Source organism: Sus scrofa, chromosome 13 (assembly GCF_000003025.6).
Source record: "Sus scrofa isolate TJ Tabasco breed Duroc chromosome 13, Sscrofa11.1, whole genome shotgun sequence".
Taxonomy (NCBI): Eukaryota; Metazoa; Chordata; class Mammalia; order Artiodactyla; family Suidae; genus Sus; species Sus scrofa.
In genome coordinates this window covers 127,961,384-127,987,420 of record NC_010455.5, presented here as the reverse complement: position 1 = coordinate 127,987,420, position 26,037 = coordinate 127,961,384, and the positions used below count along the sequence as shown (strand labels likewise).

At 38.3% G+C, this 26,037-nt stretch overlaps 1 protein-coding gene across 6 annotated transcripts in view; it reads right to left on the bottom strand.

Annotated features, from left to right (window-relative positions):
- The window catches only part of IL1RAP (interleukin 1 receptor accessory protein), a 138,746-nt gene that overhangs the window by 84,564 nt on the left and 28,145 nt on the right, over positions 1-26,037 (bottom strand). For 2 of the 6 annotated variants that reach the window (XM_005670069.3, XM_005670066.3), the window contains exon 2: positions 5,002-5,066. In XM_005670069.3, coding sequence (XP_005670126.1) covers positions 5,002-5,065 — 64 coding nt within the window. In that variant the 5' untranslated portion in view covers position 5,066. Of the gene's footprint in view, positions 1-5,001; positions 5,069-12,627; positions 15,042-26,037 lie in introns of those variants that run through there. The other 4 variants (XM_021070053.1, XM_005670067.3, XM_021070054.1 and 1 more) reach the window with 4 other exon arrangements.

Sequence of the window (26,037 nt, the reverse complement as noted above, 5' to 3'; positions counted from 1 at the left end):
TGTTAATTTATTCTCATTAAGCCACATGATTGTTTTCACCCTCTGCAAATTTCTTTAAAAATAATGATAAAGAAATGAGGGAACTAAAGCTCTTATATTGCCACAATTCCTTTCTTACCTTCATCACCAGAAGAAAGCCCTAAGGGAAGGCAATGGCGTATAAAAGAAAGAGCACTGCTTTGGGAAGAAAGACAGCTTTCAAATCCCAGCCCTACAGGCAAGCCATCGTGAGTACTGTTAACTGAAGCCACTAACTGGCATTACATTTCCTAAATTGTAAAACAAGTGTAAAAATCTCTACACTCTACTCCCATCACAGTGTTTTTCTGTAAAGTTAATGATAATGTGTGTGAAATCTAGCCCCGCACCTGGCACAGAGTCAACTGTTGTCTTTGAAAATAAAAAGCTGTATTCAAAGATGTGTGCATGTGTATGTGTGCATGCATTTGGGGAAGAAAATTCATTGCTATCATTATTTTATGTGGTCTGAGCAGCAAATAATTTTGATATGGCAATATTTTTAAAGTTCACCATATTATATGTGGTGACATTCTAACTACCTCTCCAACTTGGAATCACAAGTTCCAAACATTTATTTCTATTCTAAAAGCAACTTTAACAGTTTCTCTTTCTTACATGCTGCCAGTGAAATACACCAAAAGAGAAATGTGTGGCAAGACAAACTTTGCTTCTGGAATTCTTGCAAAGGAGAACTTCTTTGAGTTTAGTATTAGAAATGTTTAATTCTATAACAAGCAAAAATAAGACTACTGAGTTTTGAGTTTACATTACAGTGAATTTCCTCCTGTGGTGGTGGTGGGGCATCTCAAAGGAGGAGGCAGGGGGAGTAAAGGTAATAATTATTATGTAGAAAACACAGAAATCTATCACTTAGATTTATCTTTATTACTATTATTAATCAATTACTTAGATAATTCTTATCTAGAAAAGGTAGAAATCTATTACTTAAACTCTAAGAAATTTATTACTTAACTAGTTAATTATCATTAATTATTAATACATTACTTAGATAATTCTTATCTAGAAATCTATTACTTATTTCTTTAACAATGAGAAAAACCTGGGATCTTAACCTTTTTTTCCCTAAATTATTTATATTCTAGTAGAGTCCAAAGGGAATGTATTTAGTAAAAATAATATGCACCTTGAGAACTGAGAAACTAGTTGAAATCACAGTTGCTTTAAGTATTAGTGACTTTGGATAACTCACTTAACCACTTTGATTCTAATTTTCTTATCCAAAAAAGGGAGTTAAGCCTGACTGGTCTATGTTCAGGGTGTGAGAATTAAATGACATAGAATATACAAAAATTCGAAGGGAATTTTGTTTCAGCAAAGGGAGCTTTATTATCACTGCTATCGCTACCACATATAATTATATTTTCACTATTATAATTATCCCAAGCTTTAATTCCTTAAAAGAAAGTAAATGCTGGCTTTTGATTACTTGCTTTTATCACCACCAAAGATGAAATGTTGCTCCCACCTTCTTGAGTGAAGATGGAAATCACAGTACGGCCACAGAAAGTCTATGTTCTCTAGTCAGAATTGTGTACCTTGAAGACCAGTTCACTGCACTTGAAATGCACTGCATGGAACTAAATCTCTTATTCATTATGATTCCTTTCTAAAAATATGAGGTTTTCCTTAAGAGAAGGTTCTACATGGAGGTGCCCAGAACCACAAGACAAAATTCTTACTAAATATGCATGCACAGAGCTTTAGGGTGTTCAAGCTATTTCTCCTTTGTTCCTTGCATCAGTCTTGTGAGTCCATTCATGTGGGTACCTGGAGCATAGGAAGAGCCTCATGAAAGACCAACGCATCCACTGTTGTCTGTCATTGTAAGAGGCACGATGTAAGAGAGGGTGGTTGATCTCTCAGTATGTGCATCGATTCCTTTTTTCTTCTAGTAGCCCAGGGCCTTTTATTTTTGTCAACAACGCTTCCTTTTTGTTCCTCTCCCTCAACTAGGAAGTGCATCACTAACACAGACACAATATACCTTTTCATAAGGAAGGCAAATGAATATTGGCCAGATGGGCTGAGGACATTACAACATGTTTCCTGCTCCCATGGTGACTCAATGGGGCTGGTATGAGAATTTATCTCATTCAAGAAGTCAGCTTCCCCGGACAGAATTATGAGTCAGTTCCTGGGTGGAAAGCTCGCTTCCCAATGACCTGTGAGGGGGTGGGGATGGGGGCTCCTTGGATAGATTACAGTAAAAGTCATTCAGAAAAGCAACTCTGCCAGGACCAGTGAGACAATAGCACCCACTAACTCCTGAGACTTCACTGATCTTTACCAAGAGTAACAAGGTCATCTCTCCCTTTTCCTTCAAGGTGAGGACATAAAAAACCACATTAATGAATGACTGGTATGAATCCAAACAAGATCCATTATAAAACTGGCCAATTTGGGCAAAAAAGGATGTGAAGGGACATTTTTTTCATCCATTGAATATATACATGATTTGAGTTCCTACTACGTGTCAATGTGCCAATCTTTACTCCAAGTGTTTGTGTAACAAACAAAATGGACAAGTCTCTGTCTTTGGGTAGTTTAAAAGTAGAGAAATAGGGAGGGAGGAAGGAAAAGAAGGAGAGAGAGAAAGAGAAAAAGAAAGAAAGGAGAGGAGGATGGGGTTGGGAGGAAAGACAAGAGGAAGAAGGAGAAGGAGGGAGAGGAGAAGAAGAGGAGGAGAGAAAATAAAGAGTTAATATAATGTCAATAATAAATATTATGAAGAAAACTAAAGCAGAATAGAATAGAGAATGACTGGCAGGGCTATTTTAGTTCAGGTGGTTAAGGAAGACCTCTCTAAGAAAATAGTATTCAAGGATACAACTAAATCAAATAAGAACTAACTACCATCAGGGGTTATATTAAGTGTATTTATTTTTCAATTTTTGGCTGTGCCTACAGCACGTGGAAGTTCCTGGGCCAGGAAGCGAACCTGCGCCACAGATACAACCAGAGCCACAGCAGTAACAATGCTGGATCCTTAACCTGCTGATCCACAAGGGAATTCCTCGGTGTATTTAAAAACCAAGACATCAGGGCACTGGTCAGTCAAATGAAACACTCAGTTAAGTAGGAGAGATGCTGGGCTAAACAGACAGTCAAGCTATACACTTGTGCATCCCAGCTGAATATTAGCCCTGCTTATAATATATTCTTTCCTCTGTGAAGCCTCCGAGGGCCAACAAGGTAAGAAGTTATCTTTCCTTGTCTAAGCTTTGAGCTGCACTCTGTTCTAGTTATACCCTTTAGTGCTATTTTTGGTTTCCCATAAAATACTTCCAGTGGCATAGCAAATCTGAAACACACCCGGAAAAAATAATCAGGTAGGACAATTCAAATCTATGTGTGTGAAGAAGAGTTGCAAGGCATATATTAGAGAACATGGTCATAGTTTTACGATTATTGTTTTAACATCTCTGAAGGCTTCTCACATAGAAAAAGAATTAAAGTAATTATATTCAAATTCTGGTCCGTCCGTGGTCAGGGAAATTACACAGGGGAAGTTTCTTTTTTTTTTTGCAAATGAAGATATCCAAGTTCCCCACATTAAAATTAAAGAATAACTAGATTAGGTATTTTCTATTTATTTTTTCAAGTAATCATAGTTATGATAGTTCAGACTAAAAATAAACATCACCAATGTGGACTGTATTTGCAGGACAACACACATTAGGTGTAGAAGCTACTTTTCACCCCCAAACACTAAATGTAGTCTATCACAATTAACCACATTCAATGCAAAGCATATATATTCAAAGGATAAGTCATAAGTTATATTGCTCCAACAATTGGGTTAATTTTGTTCAAACAGATTGATCAAGGTCAGTCAAATATTAAGACTTCTTCAAATTCCCATGGTAACATGGATAGTGCCTGGATGATATAACATGTATATATGTTTCAATTTGATATTAAATAATTAAATTTCACAATTTAACTTGGACTATTCTACAGAAAGAATATATAAATATTGCATGCTATAAAAATTGTACAACATGACTAAATAGTCTAGAACAAATTTACCTTCTTAACGATTTTCCAGCTGTGTTTTCTAGAGTTCTATTACCAGTGCTATTAAGAATGTTCTGAAGGTGGCAAAAACAGAAATAACCTCCCTTCCCTCTTCAATAAAAAACAGTTCTATTTTTTTAATGCAACAATAGGGTATTTTTTTATTTAAACAAGGTGGTCGAACCATAGAAATATATGGCTATGACAAACTTCAGTTAAATGCACTAAAAATTTTTAAAGATTTTGATCAATCCAAAGACATAATGTGCTGAAATTAGATGATCACTAGTTAGAAGTCCCATAGAATGGTTCTGAATAGTACTTCTAGAGATGAGAGTAGACCTGCAAAAACAGACTTTCAAGTCCCCTGTAACTCTGATGTCCTATGATCCAGGTTCATGATAACTGAGTTTCTTATTTAAACTCAATAAAGGCTTTGGCTGACTCCTCTTACACCATGAAGCAACATCCAAAGAAAGAATAAGCTTAATGACAGGTTCTTTCTTATATAGAAGCAGTATGACAAAACCCATCATCTACTTATTTTCATAAAGTATTAACAGACTGGTACCAATGAGGCTTTCTCCACCATTGGCTCAAGCTTGGAAAACAGCCGTGCTACCATCACGATCATTTCTTTTCCTATATGTTCTGAGGTAAGGGGAAGAGACAGAATTCTAGTTGGTTTGGATGAGAAGGTGCTGGGAAATTCCTATAATTAAACACACCAGACCACCATCCCCCGCCACGTACTTTGTCCCATTTAGACTAGAGATGTCAGTGGTTCCTCCCACCATCAAAATTCTATGATTTTGTGCTACGACAGAAGTCAATGAAAATAAACAACATTGTGTTCTCTTAAGTTTTATTTTCAGAAAGAGGTGAGACATAACCCTATGCGTGGCTTGCACTTTAATAAATTGTCAAAAGCCATTCACTTACCTGAGGCATGACTTTGCAGGATCCCATAGAAGCAGAGACCCAGCACACACCACAGAAGTCCCATCCTGTCAACATAAATGCAAGGGTAAGGAGAATATCTGTTACTCTCAAGGGCTTAAATAATATTCGTGCATATGCATGCTGACTATTGATTAGGAACTATTCTGAGAATTTTACAATATCAACAAATTTAATTGTCAGAACCAACCAGTAAGATAGGCTTTTTGAATTCCCTATATCACAGATAAGAAAACTGAGACAAGTGTAAATCACATACCCAAGATCCTTTGGCTAGAAAAGGGTAGAGTAATGATCAAATTTGAGGAGCATGGCTCTAGAACTGCCTCAGAATCACTGAACTCTAACTGCCTACGTAAAAAAAAAAATTTTTTTTAATTTTTTTTTCAGAGTTGCATTTCTGGCTGATAAGTTTGTTCTTCTTACCCTTCATCAAATTCCCTTTGTCTATACCTAACTGGAAACATTTCATACTCCAGACACTTTTCCTTCTTGGTGATAAATAGAAAGTCTAGACACCCTGGATTCAGATTTGATTTTAAGTCCACCATACTCTGAATTTATAATAAGAGGAAATATATAAACCTCATGTCCTGCTGTGCTTGCTCTCCTCGTCTCACTAGAAGAGAGAGATGATGAGGCTGGATTCCAATTCCCATGATCTTTAGCCTTTCTGTTGATAACCAGCTGAAACAGCCAACTAACAGGAATGATGCCCTTATATTCAGTTGTGTGATCTTTAATGCAAAAGGCCTGAAGATTTAACTTCTCTGTGAAATATTTCCCTAGTACTCTAGCCATCACTGGCCCTTGATAAATCCTCTGTAGGGTTATAAACACTGAAACCTGGATGTTATTGAGAAATTCCATACTTAAAGTCTCTGCTCTACGTTTTGAACACAATAGCCACACGGGGGTTCTTATGGAGGTCTTGGTAACTTGTCCAGGCCATATTTCTAGTAAGTGACAGAGATGGGATTTATATCCACACCTGGCTAACTGTAAGTCTATCATCCAAAACATCAGCCTATGCCACACCTTTCAAAACCACAGGGACCCAGTAACCTAAAAAGGTCAAAGACTCATTTAATACATAAGGTGACCTATTAACAGCATTTGAAATGACGCATTTTAAGAACTCTATACTGAAACAAAAGGCAGAAACTGGTACTGCCCAAGCAATCCAGTGTGAGGTCACTTTAAAGAACAATACAAGTTTCCAACCCCGGCCACCTCTCTTGACTACACATCACCAAAAATCTCTACTGCGCTTCTTCCTTAGCAGGACTGTGCACAAATCACCCGAGAGTTTATTTTATCTTAAATAATTGTTTTATCTCAGAAATTAAATGTCTCTTTCTTATCACTACCATCCCTTCCAATGCTTATACTGTTCCCTTAGGGATGTGCTTCTCTCCATCATTCATTAATTCAACAAAACAGGTACTGAACACATTCTGTTTACAAGTCACTATGCTATAATTGCAGGGACCTCTGGCAAGCAAGAAGTAGGGCCTTCTCCAAAGGCACTTCCCCCCAGTAAAGGAGATAAACCACGTGCAAATCACGTCCGCCTCATCCACTTTGAACAATACACACTCAGAGGCACTACAGGAAATGCAAAGATTTATCAGACAGAAGTTCTAGCATGAAGTAGAGTGTAGGAGAGACTTAAAATGTGTAGAAAAACTGCAATCCAATATGATAAAAATAGAGAGGAGCTGATACGTGTTATTGAGGATTAGCAAAAGAAGGAGATTATTCCACCTAAGGCAATCAAAGAAGACGAAACACAAGAGGTAGCTGAGAAAAACTGGTTTGAAAATTTGGAATCGAGGCAGGAGGAAAGTGTGGGGAAAAGAAACTCGGTGGAGAGTAATGCTTAAAGATAGAGAGAGCATGGGACATAAATAGGAAACAGTCTGTAAATAATTCAGTTTGACTCAAATACAGGGTATTTATTTATTTATTTATTTATTTATTGTCTTTTTTGTCGTTTTTGTTGTTGTTGTTGTTGCTATTTCTTGGGCCGCTCCCGCGGCATATGGAGGTTCCCAGGCTAGGGGTTGAATCGGAGCTGTAGCCACCGGCCTACGCCAGAGCCACAGCAACGCGGGATCCAAGCCGCGTCTGCAACCTACACCACAGCTCACGGCAACGCTGGATCGTTAACCCACTGAGCAAGGGCAGGGACCGAACCCGCAACCTCAAGGTTCCTAGTCGGATTCGTTAACCACCACTGAGCAAGGGCAGGGACCGAACCCGCAACCTCAAGGTTCCTAGTCGGATTCGTTAACCACTGCGCCACGACGGGAACTCCTCAAATATAGGGTATTAGAGAAAGAACTACATAAGATTTTAATGGAAAGCAGGGGTGTTAGGGTCAGAATATTGCAAGGCCCTGAATAGTAGGTGAGGACTTGGGATTAACGTAAACAGCAATAAGGAATTGCTGTAAGTTTTAATAAGAGGGATGATGTGATCATTAAATTGTGCCGTATGGAGATCATTCTTCCAGGCACATAATGGATGGATTGCCATTGCACTAAATTCTGTCTTGAAACCATTTGGCTCCTGAGTCTGTCATCATAATAATTGTTACCCTCCTGGTTTTGTGTCATCTATAAACTTGATCAACATGCCACCTAAACCCTCATCCAAGTCATTAGTAAAAGTAAATAATTCTGTATAATCCTTGTCAACAGTGAGCCACTAGACACTGCGTTGCCAATTCAGGGCCAGGTAATTTTAGCCCCCAAACTCAGCTATGCTAAAGCATTCTAGTTTCTGCTACTGCTTTTGGCTATTTAAAAAAAAAAAAAAAACTCATACCTCTAGACTTTCCCAATTTGTCTGTTTATAAGCTGCTGAGTTCCTTCAGCAACAGTCAGAAGACATTCTAATTAGAGTGATTGAGAGCCTTAATTGATAATTCCATGAGTAACTGGATTACGCTGGAGGCAGCAAGGAGTCAGATCACCAAGGGAAAGCTGATCTAACTTGTGTGCAAACACAAATCCAGGGTCAGTCCTGCCCTGTGATGAATTAGAATAAAAAAACTGAAAAGAAAATGTGATCTTGCAGGCTGCTTTTCACAGACGGAAGGTACCAACATTGGTGGCTAGTCTGAAACCTCTCTGAGAAGACTGATTCATTCTAACATTGTCTTGCATTCAGCCTCAGAATTTTATTATTGTTACTAGCAATACACTTTTGGTTCTTATTTCTCATGGGGAGAGGGTGCTGGGTATTTTCAGAGATGGAGAAACTGTCAGAAAAGCAAAGGAATCTGCTTAATAATGCATGGTTTCTGGTGGTCTGAATTATAACTTAGCTTTAGATTATTGTGATAGGGTTTAACGACCCCTGCCCTTGCATTAGGTGATGGGAACATACATATAATAAATTGGCAGTCAGCCTTCTCTGCATTATCTATTATTTACTACACAATCATTTTCACACTTCCCCTCTTAGATATTAGTTCTTCTCTCATACTTAATACCATTGTTTCCTAGCATAATCCCTATATCATCTAGCAAGAAGTTTCAAAGATGTGCTTAGTTCTATGTAATCAATGTAATGTCAATTATGTTATCTTCTACTGACACTTAAACACCTATCCCTACAAATAAATCTTTCTAGTGTCCACACTATCTAGCCTTATTAAGCATCAAGCCTTCCTAACCTGTGAATCAGCTCTGACCACTAGATTTTTCTGCCTGGGCCAGCAGATGACAGGCTGAAACTAGGTTTGCTGACCCAAGGCTAGTCACTAATTACTCAGCTTTCCTTCTGTACAACAGTATTTCATGAGGCTGCAAGACTGTATTTCTCCATCGGTTTCCTAATTCTACATACAGCTCCATAGTTAGATCATAGCCACTCTTTGAACGCCAGAAATCTGGTTGGGGCTTGGCCTTTCAACTTGGTGCTCATCAGTGCTCTGTTCCAGGAGCCTGCATTTCTTCCCCCCTGCAAGGTCTCCTTCCAATCTGGATAAACTGCCTATAACCATGAAGCTTTACATGTTCCAGTCCCAGTTGACAGATACCCTTTGCTTTGACCTGCCCACTGAATATGGACATCAACACCAAAGCACAAACCCTAGATGGTCATCTCCATGTAGGGTCAGCCCTGCAGCCAAATTACTTCCTTGAGTCCTGACTCCATCTTAGAACTTTTCCTTTTCCTAACTTAGTGATAAAGTTTGAGCAGGTCTTGCATCGATGCCCACCTAAGATATGACAAACAAGCTTTTAAAGGACAAAGAAGTTACTAATTACTCCATTTTACATAAAAGGAGATCACACTTATTAATTAATCAGTTATTTTCATTATCAATCTTTTATCTAATTTATAACTTTTGAAACATAAAAGAATCTTTGTGCAGAATATTTCAGAATCTAATATTTATCAGTAAACAAAAGTTTCAGTGAAGTGACACAGAAGGCTCTGAATCTGGGTAAAATGAAACAAGCAAACTCCACTTTGCCTTTCTTAATGAATGTAGCTATCAACCCGAGCAGAGTACATGGAGCAACTCTGGGAGGACTCCACAAAGGAAAAAATAGCATTCTTTTCAAGTATACATAGGCATTCACCATAAGATCAGGCACCATAAATCAAACCTTGACAAATTTAAAAGACTTCAAAACACATTCTCTAACCATCAAATTAAACTATACATCAAAACAAATACACAAATAATAGGAGAAGTCTACAAACACTTAGAAAGTAAGGAATATACTTCTAAATAATCCATAAGTCAAAGTGAAAGTGTCAAGAGAAATTTAAAAATATGTTAAACTGAACAAAATTGAAAATCTAACATACCAAAATCCACAGGATGCAGTTAAAGCAGAACTTAGGAAAATTTGCTGTAATAAAAGCTCACAACAACAACAAAAAAAAAGATCTCGAGGAAATAATCTAATCTTTCTCTTTAAGAACCTACAAAAAGAAGAGAAAACTTAACCAAGCAAGCAAAATGAAGGAAATAATGAAAAGTAGAGAGCAAAGATTTTTAAATCAGAAATAATATATATATGGAAAAAAATAATAAAATCAAAACCTGATTCTTTGAAAAGAACAATAAAATTACTAAACCTCTAGCCAGGAGAACCAACAAGGAAAGTAAACCACGTATCACTAATATTAGGGATAAGAGAGGGTATGTCCCTGCTTATCACACAAGCATTAAAACTGCCACAATGCAATACTAAAAACTCTACACACATAAATTCCACAATTTACATGAAATGGATCAATTTGTCAAAAACCACAAATTACCAAAGTTCACCTAAAATTAAATGGATAGTCTGAATGGTCCTGTAATCATTAAAAGAAAACATATCTGTAGGTAGAAACACCCCCACACACACACCAAATCTAAGCCCTAGATGGTTTTACCTGTGAATTCCACCAAATATTTAAAGAATTAACATCAACTGTACATAATTTCTTCCAGAAAATAAAAGGGCAAACAGTTCCCATTCATTTAATGAGATCAGTATTACTCCAATTCCAACACAGATAGCATAAGAAAACAAATTTATGGATGTCCCACAACCAAGCTGAGTTCATCTCAGGAATTCAAGGTTGGTATCAGCATTATTTTTTTTTTCTTTTTACAGCCACACCTGAAGCATATGGAAGTTCCTGGGCTAGGGGCCGAAACAGAGCTGCAGCTGCAGGCCTACAGCACAGTCACAGCAACACCAGATCCAAGCCACATCTGTAACCTATACTGCAGCTTGTGGCAAACCCTGATTCTTAGCCTACTGAGCAAGGCCAGGGATGAAACTCACTTCCTTTCAGACACTATGTCAAGTTTTTAACCTGCTGAGCCACAATGGGAACTCCTGGTTTCAGTATTTTTTAAGTCTAAAGAAAACACATAATCATATCAATTGATACAGGAACAGTACTTGACAAAATTCTATATCTATTCAAGATAAAAACTCTCAGCAAACTAAGAATAGAAGGGAACTTTCTCAAATAGATAAAGAACATTTACAAAAAACCTACAGCTAACATCACATCTAATACTGAAAGACTGAATACTTTTCTACCAAGATCAGGAGCAAGGCAAGGCTATTCATTCTCAGTATTATGTGACATCATTCTAGAACTCTTAACCAGTGCAATAAGGCTATTCACAGATGACATGATTTTCAACATAGAAAATCCTAAGGAATCTATTTTTTAAAAAGTCTTAAATAAGTATGTTTAGCAAGGTCATGGCATATGTAGTAAATACACATACACACAAATTAAACCTATTACTATGGACTAGCAATCAGCAATGCGAAGGAATCTTTTTCAAAAATATTGGTTATTATCGAAGAAAAAATGAAATGGTTAGCTAAAAAGCCTAACTAAACATGTGCAAAATCTATATGCTGAAGTTTCCAAAATATTGATAAAGAAATCAAAGAACCTAAGTAAACGGAAATATGTGGTTGGCAGGATGGCCCCTGATGCGAACCATGTCCTAATCCCTCGAATCTGTTATTTATCTTGATTGGCAAAAGTAACTTTACAAATGTCATTAAGGTTATGGGCCTTAAAATAGGGTGCTGGATTAGCCACATGGGCCTAATCTAAGCACTACAAGGTCTTAAAAGCAGAGAACATTCTTTGGCTAAAGGCAGAGAGATGTAGCAGAAGGATGAGTCAAAGAAATGGGAAGCAAGACAAGAACTCTCTAGACCTTTCATGTTGAAAGACAAATGTAGCAACATGTCATGGAATGCAGGTGGCCTCAGAGAACTGAGAGAAATCCCCAGCTAACAACCGGTAAGGAAACAGGAACCTCAGGCCTATAGCCACAAGGCATGAAATTCTGTCAACAATTTTGGACATGTGTTCTTTCCCAGAACCTCAAGAAAGGAACATGCACATTGCTGATGATTTGATCACTTTGACTTTAGCCTTGTAAGGCCCTAAACAGAGAACCAAATAAACCACACCGTGACCCAGACTTGTGATTCACAAACATTCTGATGTAATAAATGGATGTTGTTTGAAGCCACTAAGTTTCTGGTATTTATTAAGTTGGTAATAGAAAATAATACAAGAGACATCCCAAACTCATGCTTTCTAAGACTACACATAGAAAAGGTATCAATTCTTCCCCAAATTACTTGATGAACTTAATGAAATCCCAATCAAAACACCTAGCAAAATCTCTTTATAGCTATAGACAAGTTTATTCTAAATTTATATGGAAAGAGAAATGCCTTCAATATTGAAAAATGTTTTGACAAAGAATAAAGTTGTAGGAATCACACTGCAAAAAAAACCCCAATTTTAACATGTCAAAAGTGTTAAAGAGAAACTTTACTAAAAAAGATATTTAGAAAGGAAATTAACACACGAAAGGATGTTCCACACAACTAGCCATAACGTAGCGAAAATTAAAACAACAAAATAAGATACCACTAAACACCTTTCAGAATAACAAAAGTAAGAAATACTGACAATACCAAGTGCTGAAGAGAATACGAAACAACTGCAACTCTCCTACTGCTGAGACTACAAAATGGTATAGCCTCTCTGGCAAACAATTTCCCAGTTTCTTATTAAGTTAAACACACACGTACATACCATAGGATCTGGCAATCCCACGCCTTCCTGGCTATTTGTCCAAGAGAAATGGAAACTAATGTTCCCACAAAAACCTGTGCATGAACGTTTATAGCAGCTCCACCATTACTAGCCAAAAACAAGAAACAACTTGTTCTTCAACAGGGAAACTGATAAACAAACTCTGGTACATCCAAAAAATAGACTGCTTGTCAGCAATACATAGCATGGAGCTGTTGATAACAACTGAGATGAATCTCAAGGGCATTATGCAGAATGGAAAAAAACGTCAGTCTCAGCATGTTACCCACCATCCAGATCCATTTAAATGACATTTCCAGAAAGACAAAACTAAAGTGACAGACAACAGCTCAGGGGCTAGTGGGGGGTGACTGAAAAGGGGCGGCGTAAGGGTGTTCAGGAGACAGGACAGTTCTGTGTTCTGATTGGGGCAGTGATTTAAAAAGCCTATCCAGGAGTTAAAATTCATAAAGTTGTACTTGCAAGAGTCAATTGTATTGTATGTTAATTAAAAAAAAATAAGTGGCATAATATTTTTTTCTTTTTAAAAAGCTCCAGCAATGATTTGTGAACCCTTTTAAATAATTTAAATAAATGAAAGCTGTTTTAACCCAAATTTGGTTTCTATTTTCAAATTTTACTTTGAAAAATAACATAGTTTCATCATTAAGTACAGAATGTTCCAAAAAAGTCTAGCAGTAGAGGCACATAGAGAGATCAATGAAACTGTTCCAACTTTTAGCACATCAAGCCAGTGTTGCTAACCTCGATACAACAGCAGAGTCAAAGTTCAGAAAACAGGAGCACAGCCCTCTTAGATACTGCCTTCCCCTTTCTTACTAAATAGCTTCAAAGAGTTGAGAACTCTGAGAGGACATATATAACATAATATACCACCTGCCATCTTTAGAAGCTGGGAATAGAATGTGAGCAGGTTCGTTTCCTCTTGTTCTTCAGTATTTTGAATAGCAACGTGCTCAGTGGGGTGAGGGAAGAAATATCATCATTAAGTTTCACTCTTCACAGGAGAGAACTAGAACTAGGTTTTCAGTGAGAAGAAGGTGAAAGTGCATTGAACTTGGAGTTTCACAGCAACCACTTAGAGTTATACCTGATCACTGCCTTGATAATTAATTAAAGCCAATGTGCTACACATTTGTGGACACTTCTCAGGGCAGGAAGAGTGTTCCAATGTGCCTTCTCCCTAGCGGATGAACGATTTGATGACTAAGTTCTCAGTACTGATGGAAACTGACGCTGGAGTTTTGCATGGGATAAAATAAACTAATACCTACCTCATCAGTTTGTTGGGAAGAGTGTACTTGATAATTCCTGTAGAGGACTTAGCACAGTCCAGAGACATAAATAACTCTCAGCAATTCTGGTAATCATTAACTCTTGTGAAATGAGGTCATATATGAGAAACACTTCAGAAATTGTGGAGCAGTAGACAAATGTGAGCTACGATTAAGTCATTTACAAAGAAGAGTCCAAGTGACTTGGTTCAAGTTGACCATTGATCACTGGGCAAAACTCACCACGTCCTATTTTTTGCATGTACTAGGTCCAAGTTTAGTGCTATGTTCCCAGAATATTTCAGAAAAGACAGTTGTGTTTGTAAGTCCAGCCTGTGTAATTTACAGAAAAGCCAGGATTATTATGATAACTCTCTACAAAGAAGCTTGAGCTTGCAAAAATCATGGTTCAGGTGATGGCCCTTCTCTGTTCCTCAAAACCCTCATTTATACAATGAAGTGAAGACTTCCATTCTAGCTCATAGGGAGGTCGTAGAGGATCAAATGATATGACGGGTGGAAGACTTTAATTATACAATATTATACGAATATAAAGTGTCATGACATTGGTTTTTATTATGAAATAAAATAAGTTTTTTCTGCCTTGTGATTTTTAAAGAATTTGAAGGAGTGGAGATATTAAAGTCACAAAGGAAATCATGTTATACATTGCATCATTCAATTCAGCACATGGATTACCTTTGCTCATGTTACAGGGAGATGCAAGAGTGAGGCTTCTAAGGTCTGATGATGTTCTATTCTTTGGTCAGGTGATGGTTAAATGACAATGCATGTATAAAAATTCAGCAATTTGTATTTGTAATAGTTACATACTTTACTGTTAACATATTATGCGTCTGTTAAAAAATATGGAAAAAACTTTGGTTGACTGAAGTTAAAGTGTGATTTGAAACAACAGGAAGAGTTAAAGAATGGTATAGGATAACAGTATAACCAGGCAATGGAATCCTACTGTATAGCACAGGGAAATGTGTGTGATTAGGTCACTTTTGTTATACAACAGAACTTGTCAAAACGTTGTAATCAACTGCACTTTAAAAACAATAAAATAAAAGAACACAGCAGAGAGTATGAGGAAAAATAATTATATATATAACACTGCCGAACAGCAGAAATTGCCACAACCCTATAAATCAACTATACTTTAATAAAAATAAAATTAATTTTTTAAAAAAAGAAGCAGCTTAAAATCTAACACAGAATGTGACAGAAAGACATCTCAGGGAGCATCAAAGCTGTGGGGAGGAATGGGAATATTTATGATGATATACCGAACACTCCTTCTAAATCACTCAAAAAATATTTATCAAACCCTGGACACAGTCTGAAGGAGGAGGGAGGGTGGATACTGCCCCTGTTCTCATGGAGCTTGCAGTGCTGAGGCATATAGACTTCTAGAGTCTAAAGAACAGGGCTACAGCAGAAGCATTTCACAGCAGAGGAGCGAGCAGTTCACTGGGGAAATATGATGTTATTTGAAGTTCAAGGAGAGAATTAGGTGAAATTTAAACCATCACCAACACAAAACAGTCATATCACCTTATAGACTAAGACCTAGTCACCTCCATGTTAGGAAATTCATTACTTTTCCCAGCATAGAAAAGCTCCTTAGCCATCTGAGGTTTTCTCCCCTTAAATTTCACATAACAATGTTGCCACTAATAACCTCTTTAATTCAAAGTGATGGTCTGAAGATCACGATCCTGTCTGGGAGGCTCTCTAGAGAAAGACACCAGCTACACACTGTTAGAGAAGCCACGAGGAAGAAAACTGCAGCCAAGCGTTCATGGTTTTCTCCATAAAGACTGTATGCCCCAGCTTCTGGTTCAAATTGAGAAGTATTTATTGAGCCCCCATTTCATACACTTTAACAGAAAACTGTGCAGTATACAGAAATATACACACAGCTCTTATAATGATGGGCCTCATAGTTTGGGAGCAAAGTCAGGCTTATAAACATAAAACAAATAGAAAGTAGAGAAAAAAAGAACAAAAATGGTCAAACACAGTCCAATCACACCAAAATGCATGATGAAAACTATCATATCCACCAAAATTCATGATGAAAAGTATCATATCCCGTGGTAAGCCAAAGGGCCACGTGACCAAATGATTCTGAAAAGTAATATATCATATACCTCTTGGAGATTCACAGTATGCATTAGCATTTTAAAGGTTCAGGTAATATATAAGCAAATATTGTGACTAACTTGTTTTAACCCAGCATCAGCCAAAGTTATCTGCCAAGGAATCCCTTTTCGACGCATTATATCTCTTAGGGTTCCACTGGAAATACTGAAATAGTGAAAGCTCTAATTAGGAAGGGGAGATCCCCAGTCCTAATTCCCAGATCCATCTTAAAATCATAAGATACAGATACTTTTCAAAATCATCCACCTCCACTTGAGACCCAACCAGAGAAAGAAACAAACCCCAGCTTCCCACAGCTTTACCTCTTCTCTATAGCCTTTTCTGATTCTCTCGTACCTCGCTGCCAGCTGGAAGTAAATTATACTTTGTCTGAAAACCCAGTTCAAGTATCTGTATCTCCCTTAGAGCCCTGAGAAATGTTTGTCCTAATCTGTTTTACGTAGGTTTTTCTCTTTTTAATCTCCCTTTTGGGGCTAGGGTGCCCAGTTTGCGGTCACAGTATATAGAGCAATGGTGTTACAAAAGAAACATATATCATCACAGAACAGCTGCTGGGTGGTAGAAAGAACATCTCCCTGAGAGACAGTCAGCTCTGTTCTAGTTTGCTGTTGGTCACTATTTAGCTGCACCCTTGGATAATTTACTTAATCCCTGTGGACCCTGGTATCCTTGTCAATAAGAGAGAATAACATATGTTTACTTTAGAGGCTGCTGTAAGAATCAAAGTAGATAATACTTAGGAGGAAGCTTCATGAATGCTGAAGTAGGATGCAAATATGAAGTGGTGAAGCTTTTCATATTCCCAAGAAGAATCTAGAACCCTAGATTCTTTAGCAAAGTTAATGACCAATAAGAGGCAGTCTCCTCCAGGAATCGGTCTAAACAGATGTCACTGTGAGTTCTGTGACTCCCATCAAGAGCCACTGCCTAAAAAAGTGGACCTGTCTTCAGAAATTAGGCCTGAATGGGTTTAAGACATCCTTGGTCTCACAACACCATCAAGTCCCTTGTCCTTTCACAAAAGCGCTTTCCTGTGATATTCCCCTGCTTCTGTCAAAAAAAAAAAAAAAAAAAAGAGAGAGAGAGACAGAGACAGAGAGAAAAGAATGGCTTGCTAGAGATCATCCATCATACTAGAGTTTCACCTGCTCCTGTGTTCAAGGACCTGCAAGTTTTCATAGCTTCAGCTACTCAAACAGACCCTGCAGCACCAAGAGCCGCCTCATTCTCAATTACAAGGGAAACAGAAGAGATGAATCCCGGGTCCCTGTCCTGCTTCTTGTGTGAATTAGTTGTGTGATTTTGCCTTTACACTTTACTGTCCTGGTGTCTCAGGTTCCATGACTGCCTTTGTTAAGAAGAATTAACATCAGAAATTAAATCAGTACTTTCCCAGAAGACTGACCATGTACCAGACTGACACCATCCCAACCTGGAGAAAAAATAGCCTCTGCCTCCAGGCACTCTGTCCAGTGGAGAACACAGCCCACCCGGCATCCTCCCCACACCCTTCCCCTTCTCCAATCTTGTCCCCAAAACACAAAGATAACACTCCGAGTCTTCCTGGGAACCCACATAAGCCAGAACTAGGGTGCCTTAAAGCAAATATTATCTCTCTGTATCTAAAGTGTTAAAGAAAATCCCCTTACGAACTAACACTGAGGAGGTCTGTGTGAGTCTGTGTCCCTGTTTAGAAAATTCTATGGCTTCTTTCACTGATTTTTGGACACCAGGATCATCCTGACAGATGGCAATGTGTACCCACTAGTCCCATAGTCTGGGATGTGACCTCAGTCAATCAGATCACTCTGGATGGAGGGAAAGGGTAGGGGGTTCTGGTCACAATTCTTTATATATGCATTTGACACTTGGTGACTTTATTGCAAATAAAGTAAGACCATGCAATTCTCCTTTCATCAGAATGCGAATGAGCTGGAATTTTATAGTGGTATTATCTACTGATCCATAAACCACTAAAGACTCAAGTGACCCTAATTTAAACAAGTACACCTTATCTTCACTATACAGTGGCTTAGAAAAGGAAAAAAAAAAAAAAAAAAAAAAAGCTATGCCCTCACAGAAAGTTGTTCAAGCAGTGCTTAATAAAAGGTTTTAAATTCTTTGGAGTTTCCACTCTGGCTCAGTGGGCTAAGAATCTGACTACAGTGGCTCGGATGCTGTGGAGGAAGTGGGTTCAAACCCTGACCCTGGCACAGTGGGTTTAAGGATCTGGCATTGCCACAGCTGTGGCGGAGGTTGAAGCTGCAGCTCAGATTCAGTCCCTGGCCCAAGAATGTCTATATGCTATGGTGTGGCCATTAAAACATTAAAATAAAATAAAATAAAATAAAATAAAATGCTTTGACAAGAAAACTGAGCAGGGTGGCAGAATACATACTAAAAATATATTCAGAGTACAAGGGGGTGTTTTATGGATGCATCATAAGCTTTTTAGGGGCATTCTTTTCCAATGGAAAGCTAATAAATAGTAATTAAGTACCCACTATGTACGCCCTCTGCGCTAAATGCTGAGAATGAAATAGATTTTAACTGGCCCCAGGTACCCAGGAACTCACAACATAGCAAGGATCTCCAGCATGCTTTTTGTTTTTTACCTTTGTAGTTAAAAGCCTATTGTTTTAGTGAAAGGTTCCAGTCCCTGGCTCTTCAACTGATTACTTGTGGAATATTGGTCAAGTTACTTAATTCATCCATGCCTTAGTTTGCTCAACTGGAAGGAAAATGGGGAGAAAAACAGTATCTGTTATTTCTTTAACTATACAAAACAGTTTAGCTGTGTTTATTTAGGCTATTACTAAGCATCTCAATCCAAAGAGCATGCTCTAAAGAAGGAATCACTTGAGTTTTAATGGGTAAAAGCTGTGTTGGGTGGGTATATCTCTTGAACCAGATGGCTTTACAGCTGGAATCTGAAGACAGGAATGCGATGAAATTCATCTATGCATAAAAGGAATGGCATTTAGGGCAAAATTAAAATAAAACTAGCCTTACTTTCTTACCACCGAGCATAGAACAGGAAGGGAAACTTGTTGAAAGATTCTAATTAGATGAACATTACATTGCTGTTATCAAGTCCCTAAAACCATGTACTAGGAACAGTGAATAGGAATTTTATTCTGCACATTATTTCAAGGGCATACACTCCTTGGAGCTGCTAATCATATCAATGCATGGTAACCACATTCTGCCCAAGGTAGTGGTATTAGTGATTATAGGAGTTAATAGGACATTACCCAAGCAATGGGGCCATAAAAGGCATACTTGATTATACCAACGCTGCCAGTTCAAGAATGGAAGCCGTTCTCATTAGCACAAAAAAATATTTTCAAAACATTACCATTCACAGGTTTCTTTCACACACATACACATAGACGCACACGTGTGTGTATGTGTGTGTGTATACATATATATATAGACATACACATATGTTTATTTAAATCTCTTAAGACTGCTTGGAGTTTGGTATTTACTATCAATCCCATTTTACAGAAGTAGTAGTGGTTTCTCCAAAGTTCCAGAGACAGTAAATGGTGAAACCAGGTTCAAACTCTGATGCTGTGACACCAAATTTCACGATCTTTCCACCACGTGCTTCCTCCTCTCTGTTCTTGTCTTTACTTTAAAAGTTAGCATTAGAGACACACGGCCACAGAAACAGCATATTCTACTGGAGTCTAAATGTCTACCTTCTGCTTAGCAAATAATCCCAGCATTCGTCATGTCCTAAAGAAAATCCCATGTTGCCTCATGTCATTGATCTGTAGCTGTCTCCAACAGAAGGACCTGAATGCCTGCTGTGGCCCTGGGAATTTTTAATAAGAAGTCAATAAGAGATGCTGGTAAGTCTAATTGTCTAGGGGAGGATAAAACCTTGGTGGAATAATAATCATATCAATACACTGGCTACATGAATGATCCTGCAGTGAATTACAACATGGTACTTCAACTCCAAAGCCTAGGGTGGCACATCTGCATAATTAATCTCGTTCTGCCATAACCCCGCAGGGTCAGCAACATTGACATTCAGCAGCCGAAATTAATGCCTTATTATTTTAGTCTCCTTTGCTGTTTCTTTGGATTCAGGAAAATAATATCAGATGCAGCAGCTCTGCTGACACGGACAGGGTTTTAGAGGATCACCAACTTATAAAAAAAAAACCAAAAAACCGTCACATAAATCCTAGTAGGTAGACAGAGGATGAATTAGACACATAGTCCTAATATACCTTCTAAATTCAAGGTTCTTCGTATATATTTTTTAATTTTATTTTTTGATCAATTAGACACTCTAAAGACCACATATTGATCCAACTGTCCAGCTTGGGCTTCTACAAAATGATTTCAAGAGATTACATTTCGGTATTGTGCCCTCGTTATAGAAAAACATTAGGTTGTTCATATTAGGTGAATATTAGGTTAAAAGGGTATCTTTTTGTACATGACTTCTCAGGGCCTTTAGAATATACACAAAATTGAACTGAAACTAAGTTACTTAGAAATCATTAACAGTGCTCCTCAAACTCAATTGACGTTAGGTATCCTTGTTTAAAATATCTCCAGGCATTAGGACTCTCGGCACAGTTTAGAAATGCTGACTGAAGTTCTTTCAGGAAAAAAAAGGCGGGGATTCATCTGGTATAAGGCATTCCAGCCATAGACCAAACTTTGAAAAATCCCCATCAATTTTCTCAGGAGGTGTGCTAGAGAAAACTCTTAGTAAGGTAAAGGTCATGGATGCTTAACTAGAGAAAAAAAGTGGGAAATTCGAATCAATCTTCTAATTTGTGAAGCCATTCCTGTGTCAAGGTGATGGAGAAACAGGACCATAAGTGAGACATAGGGCATGCTGGTAGATTTAAGTATGGTGATGCTATCTATGCTCGGCCAGTATAGCTCATTGGCGTTAATTGTAATTTCACTTCTTCTAGTATTTCTGATGCTTAAAGACCGCTGCCAAATCAGAACATAAGACACCACAGAGAACAAGTCAGAAAACAGAGGGGACCTCTTATTCTCCAATTATAAAAGAAGTCACCATACATGAGGAGACCTGGAAAATAACCCTTTCACTTCCATGACCTTCATATATGCTAGAAAAAATTTAAGTGCCATTATTTTTAATTGGTCTGCCCTAGCCTGAAAAAGAGAAAGATGAGAAAATATGTATTCATTAGTCTGACCTAAAAACCAGTGGCTCTTTGCATGTAAATATTCTTTCTATCCACTGATGCTTGAAAAAACAGACTGAAATCTTGTTCTCCAAAGACAAAAGAAGAGACATTTACCACATCACAAACAAGGAGGCTATAAAAACCTTTGGTAAGTTTTGGGGGCCATGAGGACACCTGTAAAAGCTGACTAATGACAAGGACCAAATCAATTTTCCCATAGAGCACATCTTAATTCTATTTCCCTGATGCCCTTCATACGACATTCTGGCTCCTCTAGATCTGGCAGCAAACTTCTCAAGACGATTCTTTCCCACATCACTCTTCATATACCCGAGACTCTGGCCACATGTACACACACAGATGGTGCTATAAATCACCTCCACTCCGCCCTTCCCTTTTAATCACCCCTTCGGCCCAGAATGTCCTGCATTCCCCTCTTCACATGTACAAACACTGCCCATCCTTCAAGATCTATTTCCGAAAGCATGGCTGTCATGAAACCTCCCTGCTTCCTTTAGCCAGATGTAATGTATTCCTTCTCCCTGCAACTTTCCCTTCTAGTTGCAGCAACACAATCCTTTACCTTGTACTTCAGTTACTTCTGTATGTCTTCTCTCTTGTGACCCATGAGGACAGGGTCTACTTCTGATGAATGTCTGTCTCGAAGGGCCTTGCACAAAGTCTGGCACACAAACATCCTCCGTCATGTGAACTGAATGACCGTGGTCTTCCGCACACAGTGATTCCACAAACTGTTTCTCAGTCCCAGAAAATACTGTAATGCTATTATCTGTTTTGCACACACCTCTGGCCTCTTACTTAGCCTTCATTTTCTTCTCTTGAACATCTGTTTTTTTTTTTTTTTTTTTTTGGTCTTTTCTAGGACCACACCCCGGCATATGGAGTTCCCAGGCTAGGGGTCCAGTCCAAGCTGTAGCCTCCGGCCTATGCCAGAGCCACAGCAACATGGGATCCAAGCTGCATCTGTGACCTACACCACAGCTCACAGTGATACCGGATCCTTAACCCGCTGAGCAAGGCCAGGGATCGAACCCGCAACCTCATGGTTCCTAGTCAGATTTGTTAACCACTGAGCCACAACGGGAATACCTCTAGATCATCTTAAGGAGGTGTTTCCTCACTAAAATCCATCAGACAGTTTACAAGAACGACCTGGGACTGTCTTCTGCCTGGTCAGTGTAAGACTCGGTTATGCCTTGTAATACACATGTTTGCATTTATCCTATGTATGATTACACCAAGGAAGAGAGACCCAGAGTGAGCTCCTGTCCATGTGCCCACACTGGGAACTCCTGGGGCTAACCTCGGAATATTGTTTAATTGGGATTCACAGTGTCTGATTCAACATTACTGCAGCTCATTATTTTTTGGTCAGAGTAAAATCCCCTGAGTATGCTGGTGCTAGGCAAGAAGAAACCCCCTTCTTTCTAAATGCATATGCTCCAGTGGAAGACAGTGCCTCTGCCTGTCATTATTTTTTTTTTTCTTTTTACAGATGCACCTGCAGCATATGGACATTTCTGGTCCAGGGGTCGTATGGGAACTACAGCTGTGGTCCACACCACAGCCATGGCAACACCAGATCTGAGCCTCATCTGCTACAGCTTGTGGCAACGCCAGATCCTTAACCCACTAAGCAAGGTCAGGGATTGAACCCACTAAGCAAGGTCAGGGATTGAACCCACATCTTCACAGAGACAATGTTGGGTCCTTAAACTGCTGAGCCACAACGAGAACTCCTACCTGTCATTTCTAACACCTCCAAAGCTTTGAGACAGCACCTGGACTTAGAAAGGAAGAGCTGATGGGAAGATGTAACAGACTTTCCTTTGACCCCTTCGTATCACTCCCTAAACCCTGCACTCTGGAATTTTTTTTTTTAATTACTCAAATGAATTTATCACATCTGTGGTTGTATAATGATCATAACAATCCAATTTCACAGGATTTCCATCCCACAGCCCAAGCGGATCCCCCCACCCCCCAAACTGTCTCCTCCGGAGACCATAAGTTTTTCAATGTCTGTGAGTCAGCATCTGTTCTGCAAAGAAACTCAGTCTGTCCTTTTTTCAAACTGAAGCATGATGATTTGGGTCAGGAGAAAAGGGTGTGATCAAGAGTCAAAGGAAAGCAGGGAGTGGAGAGGTTATACGCCAAGCTTCTTATACACATGGGGTACACACGGAGAGAAAGGAACCCTAGGAAATTTAACTTTGAGAACATATCTTTTCATTTATTTAACAAATATTTTCCAAATCCCTACTCTGTGCCAGGTACCTCACTCAACTGAAATAATGCAAGCTTTGACAGGATACTCAGGGCTTCTTTCCATGTCTTACTTTATTTGACATTCACAACCCTTCTTCAGAAAGGAATATAAATTTTTTTCTGTTTTCCAGATGAAGAAATTAGGTGCAAGAAAGTGAAGTGTCTTGCTCAAGATATCACAGCAATCAAATAGCAGAGCTTAGTTTTAAATAAGATTCTCTGATTGCAGCAGAGTGTGTCTCTCAACTCTTACACCAGCCCCCACCCAATGCCCCTGGCAGGCAATAAACAAAACATATAAAGGAAGTGTTCGATATTTAGTTTGCTGTATTTCACAAAATAGCCCAAAAGATCAATTAAAAAAGATAAAAGTTCACTGGAGTAAAGATGGTGGAAAACGCCAATCTGCATAAGTAAAATCCTTGAATTATAAGCAAACTATATTTTCACTGGGAAAGTGGTTTTTATTACTTTGAAAGTAATGGAGTGGCACAAATGAGACATTTCTGGGAACTGCAGAGACTTAGATTATTTGTAATTAGTGTAGCATCACTTGTATAAATGAGGGCACAAAATTCAAAGGTTTGAAAGTTGTTTTGCCCAGTCAATTTCCCAAGGAAACACCTCTGTGTTTCAAATTCTGGGCCAACAGAACTCTACTTATTGCCCAAAGGCAGGACATTGAAATTTCACGGGCAGTTTTTAATAGACAGGTTAAAATGCTAATGATGGTGGTTGCCAGGGGCTGGGGGAAGACGGACTAGGGAGCCAATGTTTAAAGGGTATGGTTTCCATTGAGAAAGATGAAAAAGTTGTGGTGATGGCTATAAAACGACACGAATGTACTTAGTGCCACAGAATTGAACACTTTCAAAATGGTTAAAATGGCAGATTTCATGTATATTTTACCACAATAAAAAGTAAAAATTTTAAAAATGCTAATGAATTTTCAAATTAGATTCTATTCCATTTAATGCAAGATTAAAGACAAACCTCAGCTGAATCTCTAGTTGATCACAAAAAAAAGGGAAAAAAAAGTCTTTAATTCTAAGTTGAATTAGCTAAACATAGTAAAATATGTCCTAGCCTCTATACAAACACAAATTAAAAGTAATTTATTTTTCTTGTTGAAAATAAGGGAGGAGACTTCCTTCCTTCCTTTTTTTTCTCTCTCATCAAAGCATTACTTTAGAAAACCAGTAATTGTTAGGTATCTTCTCCTTTTGAAGACTAAATAGGTTGCTCATAAGCTTTGCGAACTAGGAAGTTCTTTCTCAAAGACCTGGGGGGGCACCTCTTTGGAATATAAACATAAAGATGGGGAGGGGTGTTACCTCTTGCTACTGGGTGGGGGTGGGGGGCGGGGATGGGGGGGCAGGAGCCTAACTTCAGGGGTAACCTTGCTTAAAATTACAAAACCACCCTTTGGCGAACCTGACAACCCCACATCTGGGTATTGATGACCCCAAATTAAAATTAGGATATCTTCACTCCCATATTCACTGTAGCACCATCCACAATAGCCAAGTTGTGGAGAAAACTAAATGTCCATCTACAGATGAATGGATAAAGAAAATGTTGTATAAATATAAACAGTGGAATCCTATTCAGCCCTAGAAGAGAAGAGGATTCTGCAACAGGCGACAACTTTGAGGACATTATTCTAAGTGAAATAACCCAGTCATAGAAAGATCCCATGATCCCACTTATGTGAGTTATCTAAAATAGTTAAATTCACAGAGCCAAAGGATGGAATGGTAGTTGCCCTGACCTTAGGGGGAAGGGGAAATAGGGGCTCATAATCAAAGGGAATAGAGTTTTAGTTGAGAGAGAAGCATCAGCTCTAGAGATCTGTGGTGCAATATTGTACCTACAGTCAACAAGAATGACAAATAAGTTAAATTTTTGTCAGGAGTATTGATCTCAAGTTAAGTCTTCTTACTATAATAAATTATCTTTTAAAAATTAGAGATATGAGAAATTGTTCCTTTGGATAAAGCCAACTAATAGAGATGGTCGCCCCCATCACCAGTAATGTCAGAACATACCTTATGTGACAAATGATACTACTAAGTTCTCTCACTTGAGAACAAATTATTCGTTAACTCAAAAACAGGTATGCAGTGGGCCACTGGGCTATATAAAGGTTGGAGATTTCTTTCTGTTTTTGTAGTCTCTTAGCCTGTGATTTACATTACATTCTATTTTAATGTTTATTCAATAATAAAGTGTTTTATTTCTCTCTTACCTTTGTGAAGAGGATTTCTGGGTTGAGAGCTTTTGTTTTTAATTATATTTCCCCAATACATCCTAAAGCTGTAACATATAATTTTCACTAAACTAAGAGGAAAAATCCTAAATTTTTTGTTATTATAACCTAGCAGGAAAACCAGAAGAAAGGGCCAAATGTACTTTTGGAAGAAAAGGCAAAAGAAATTAAAATAACAAGTGAGTATTGATAT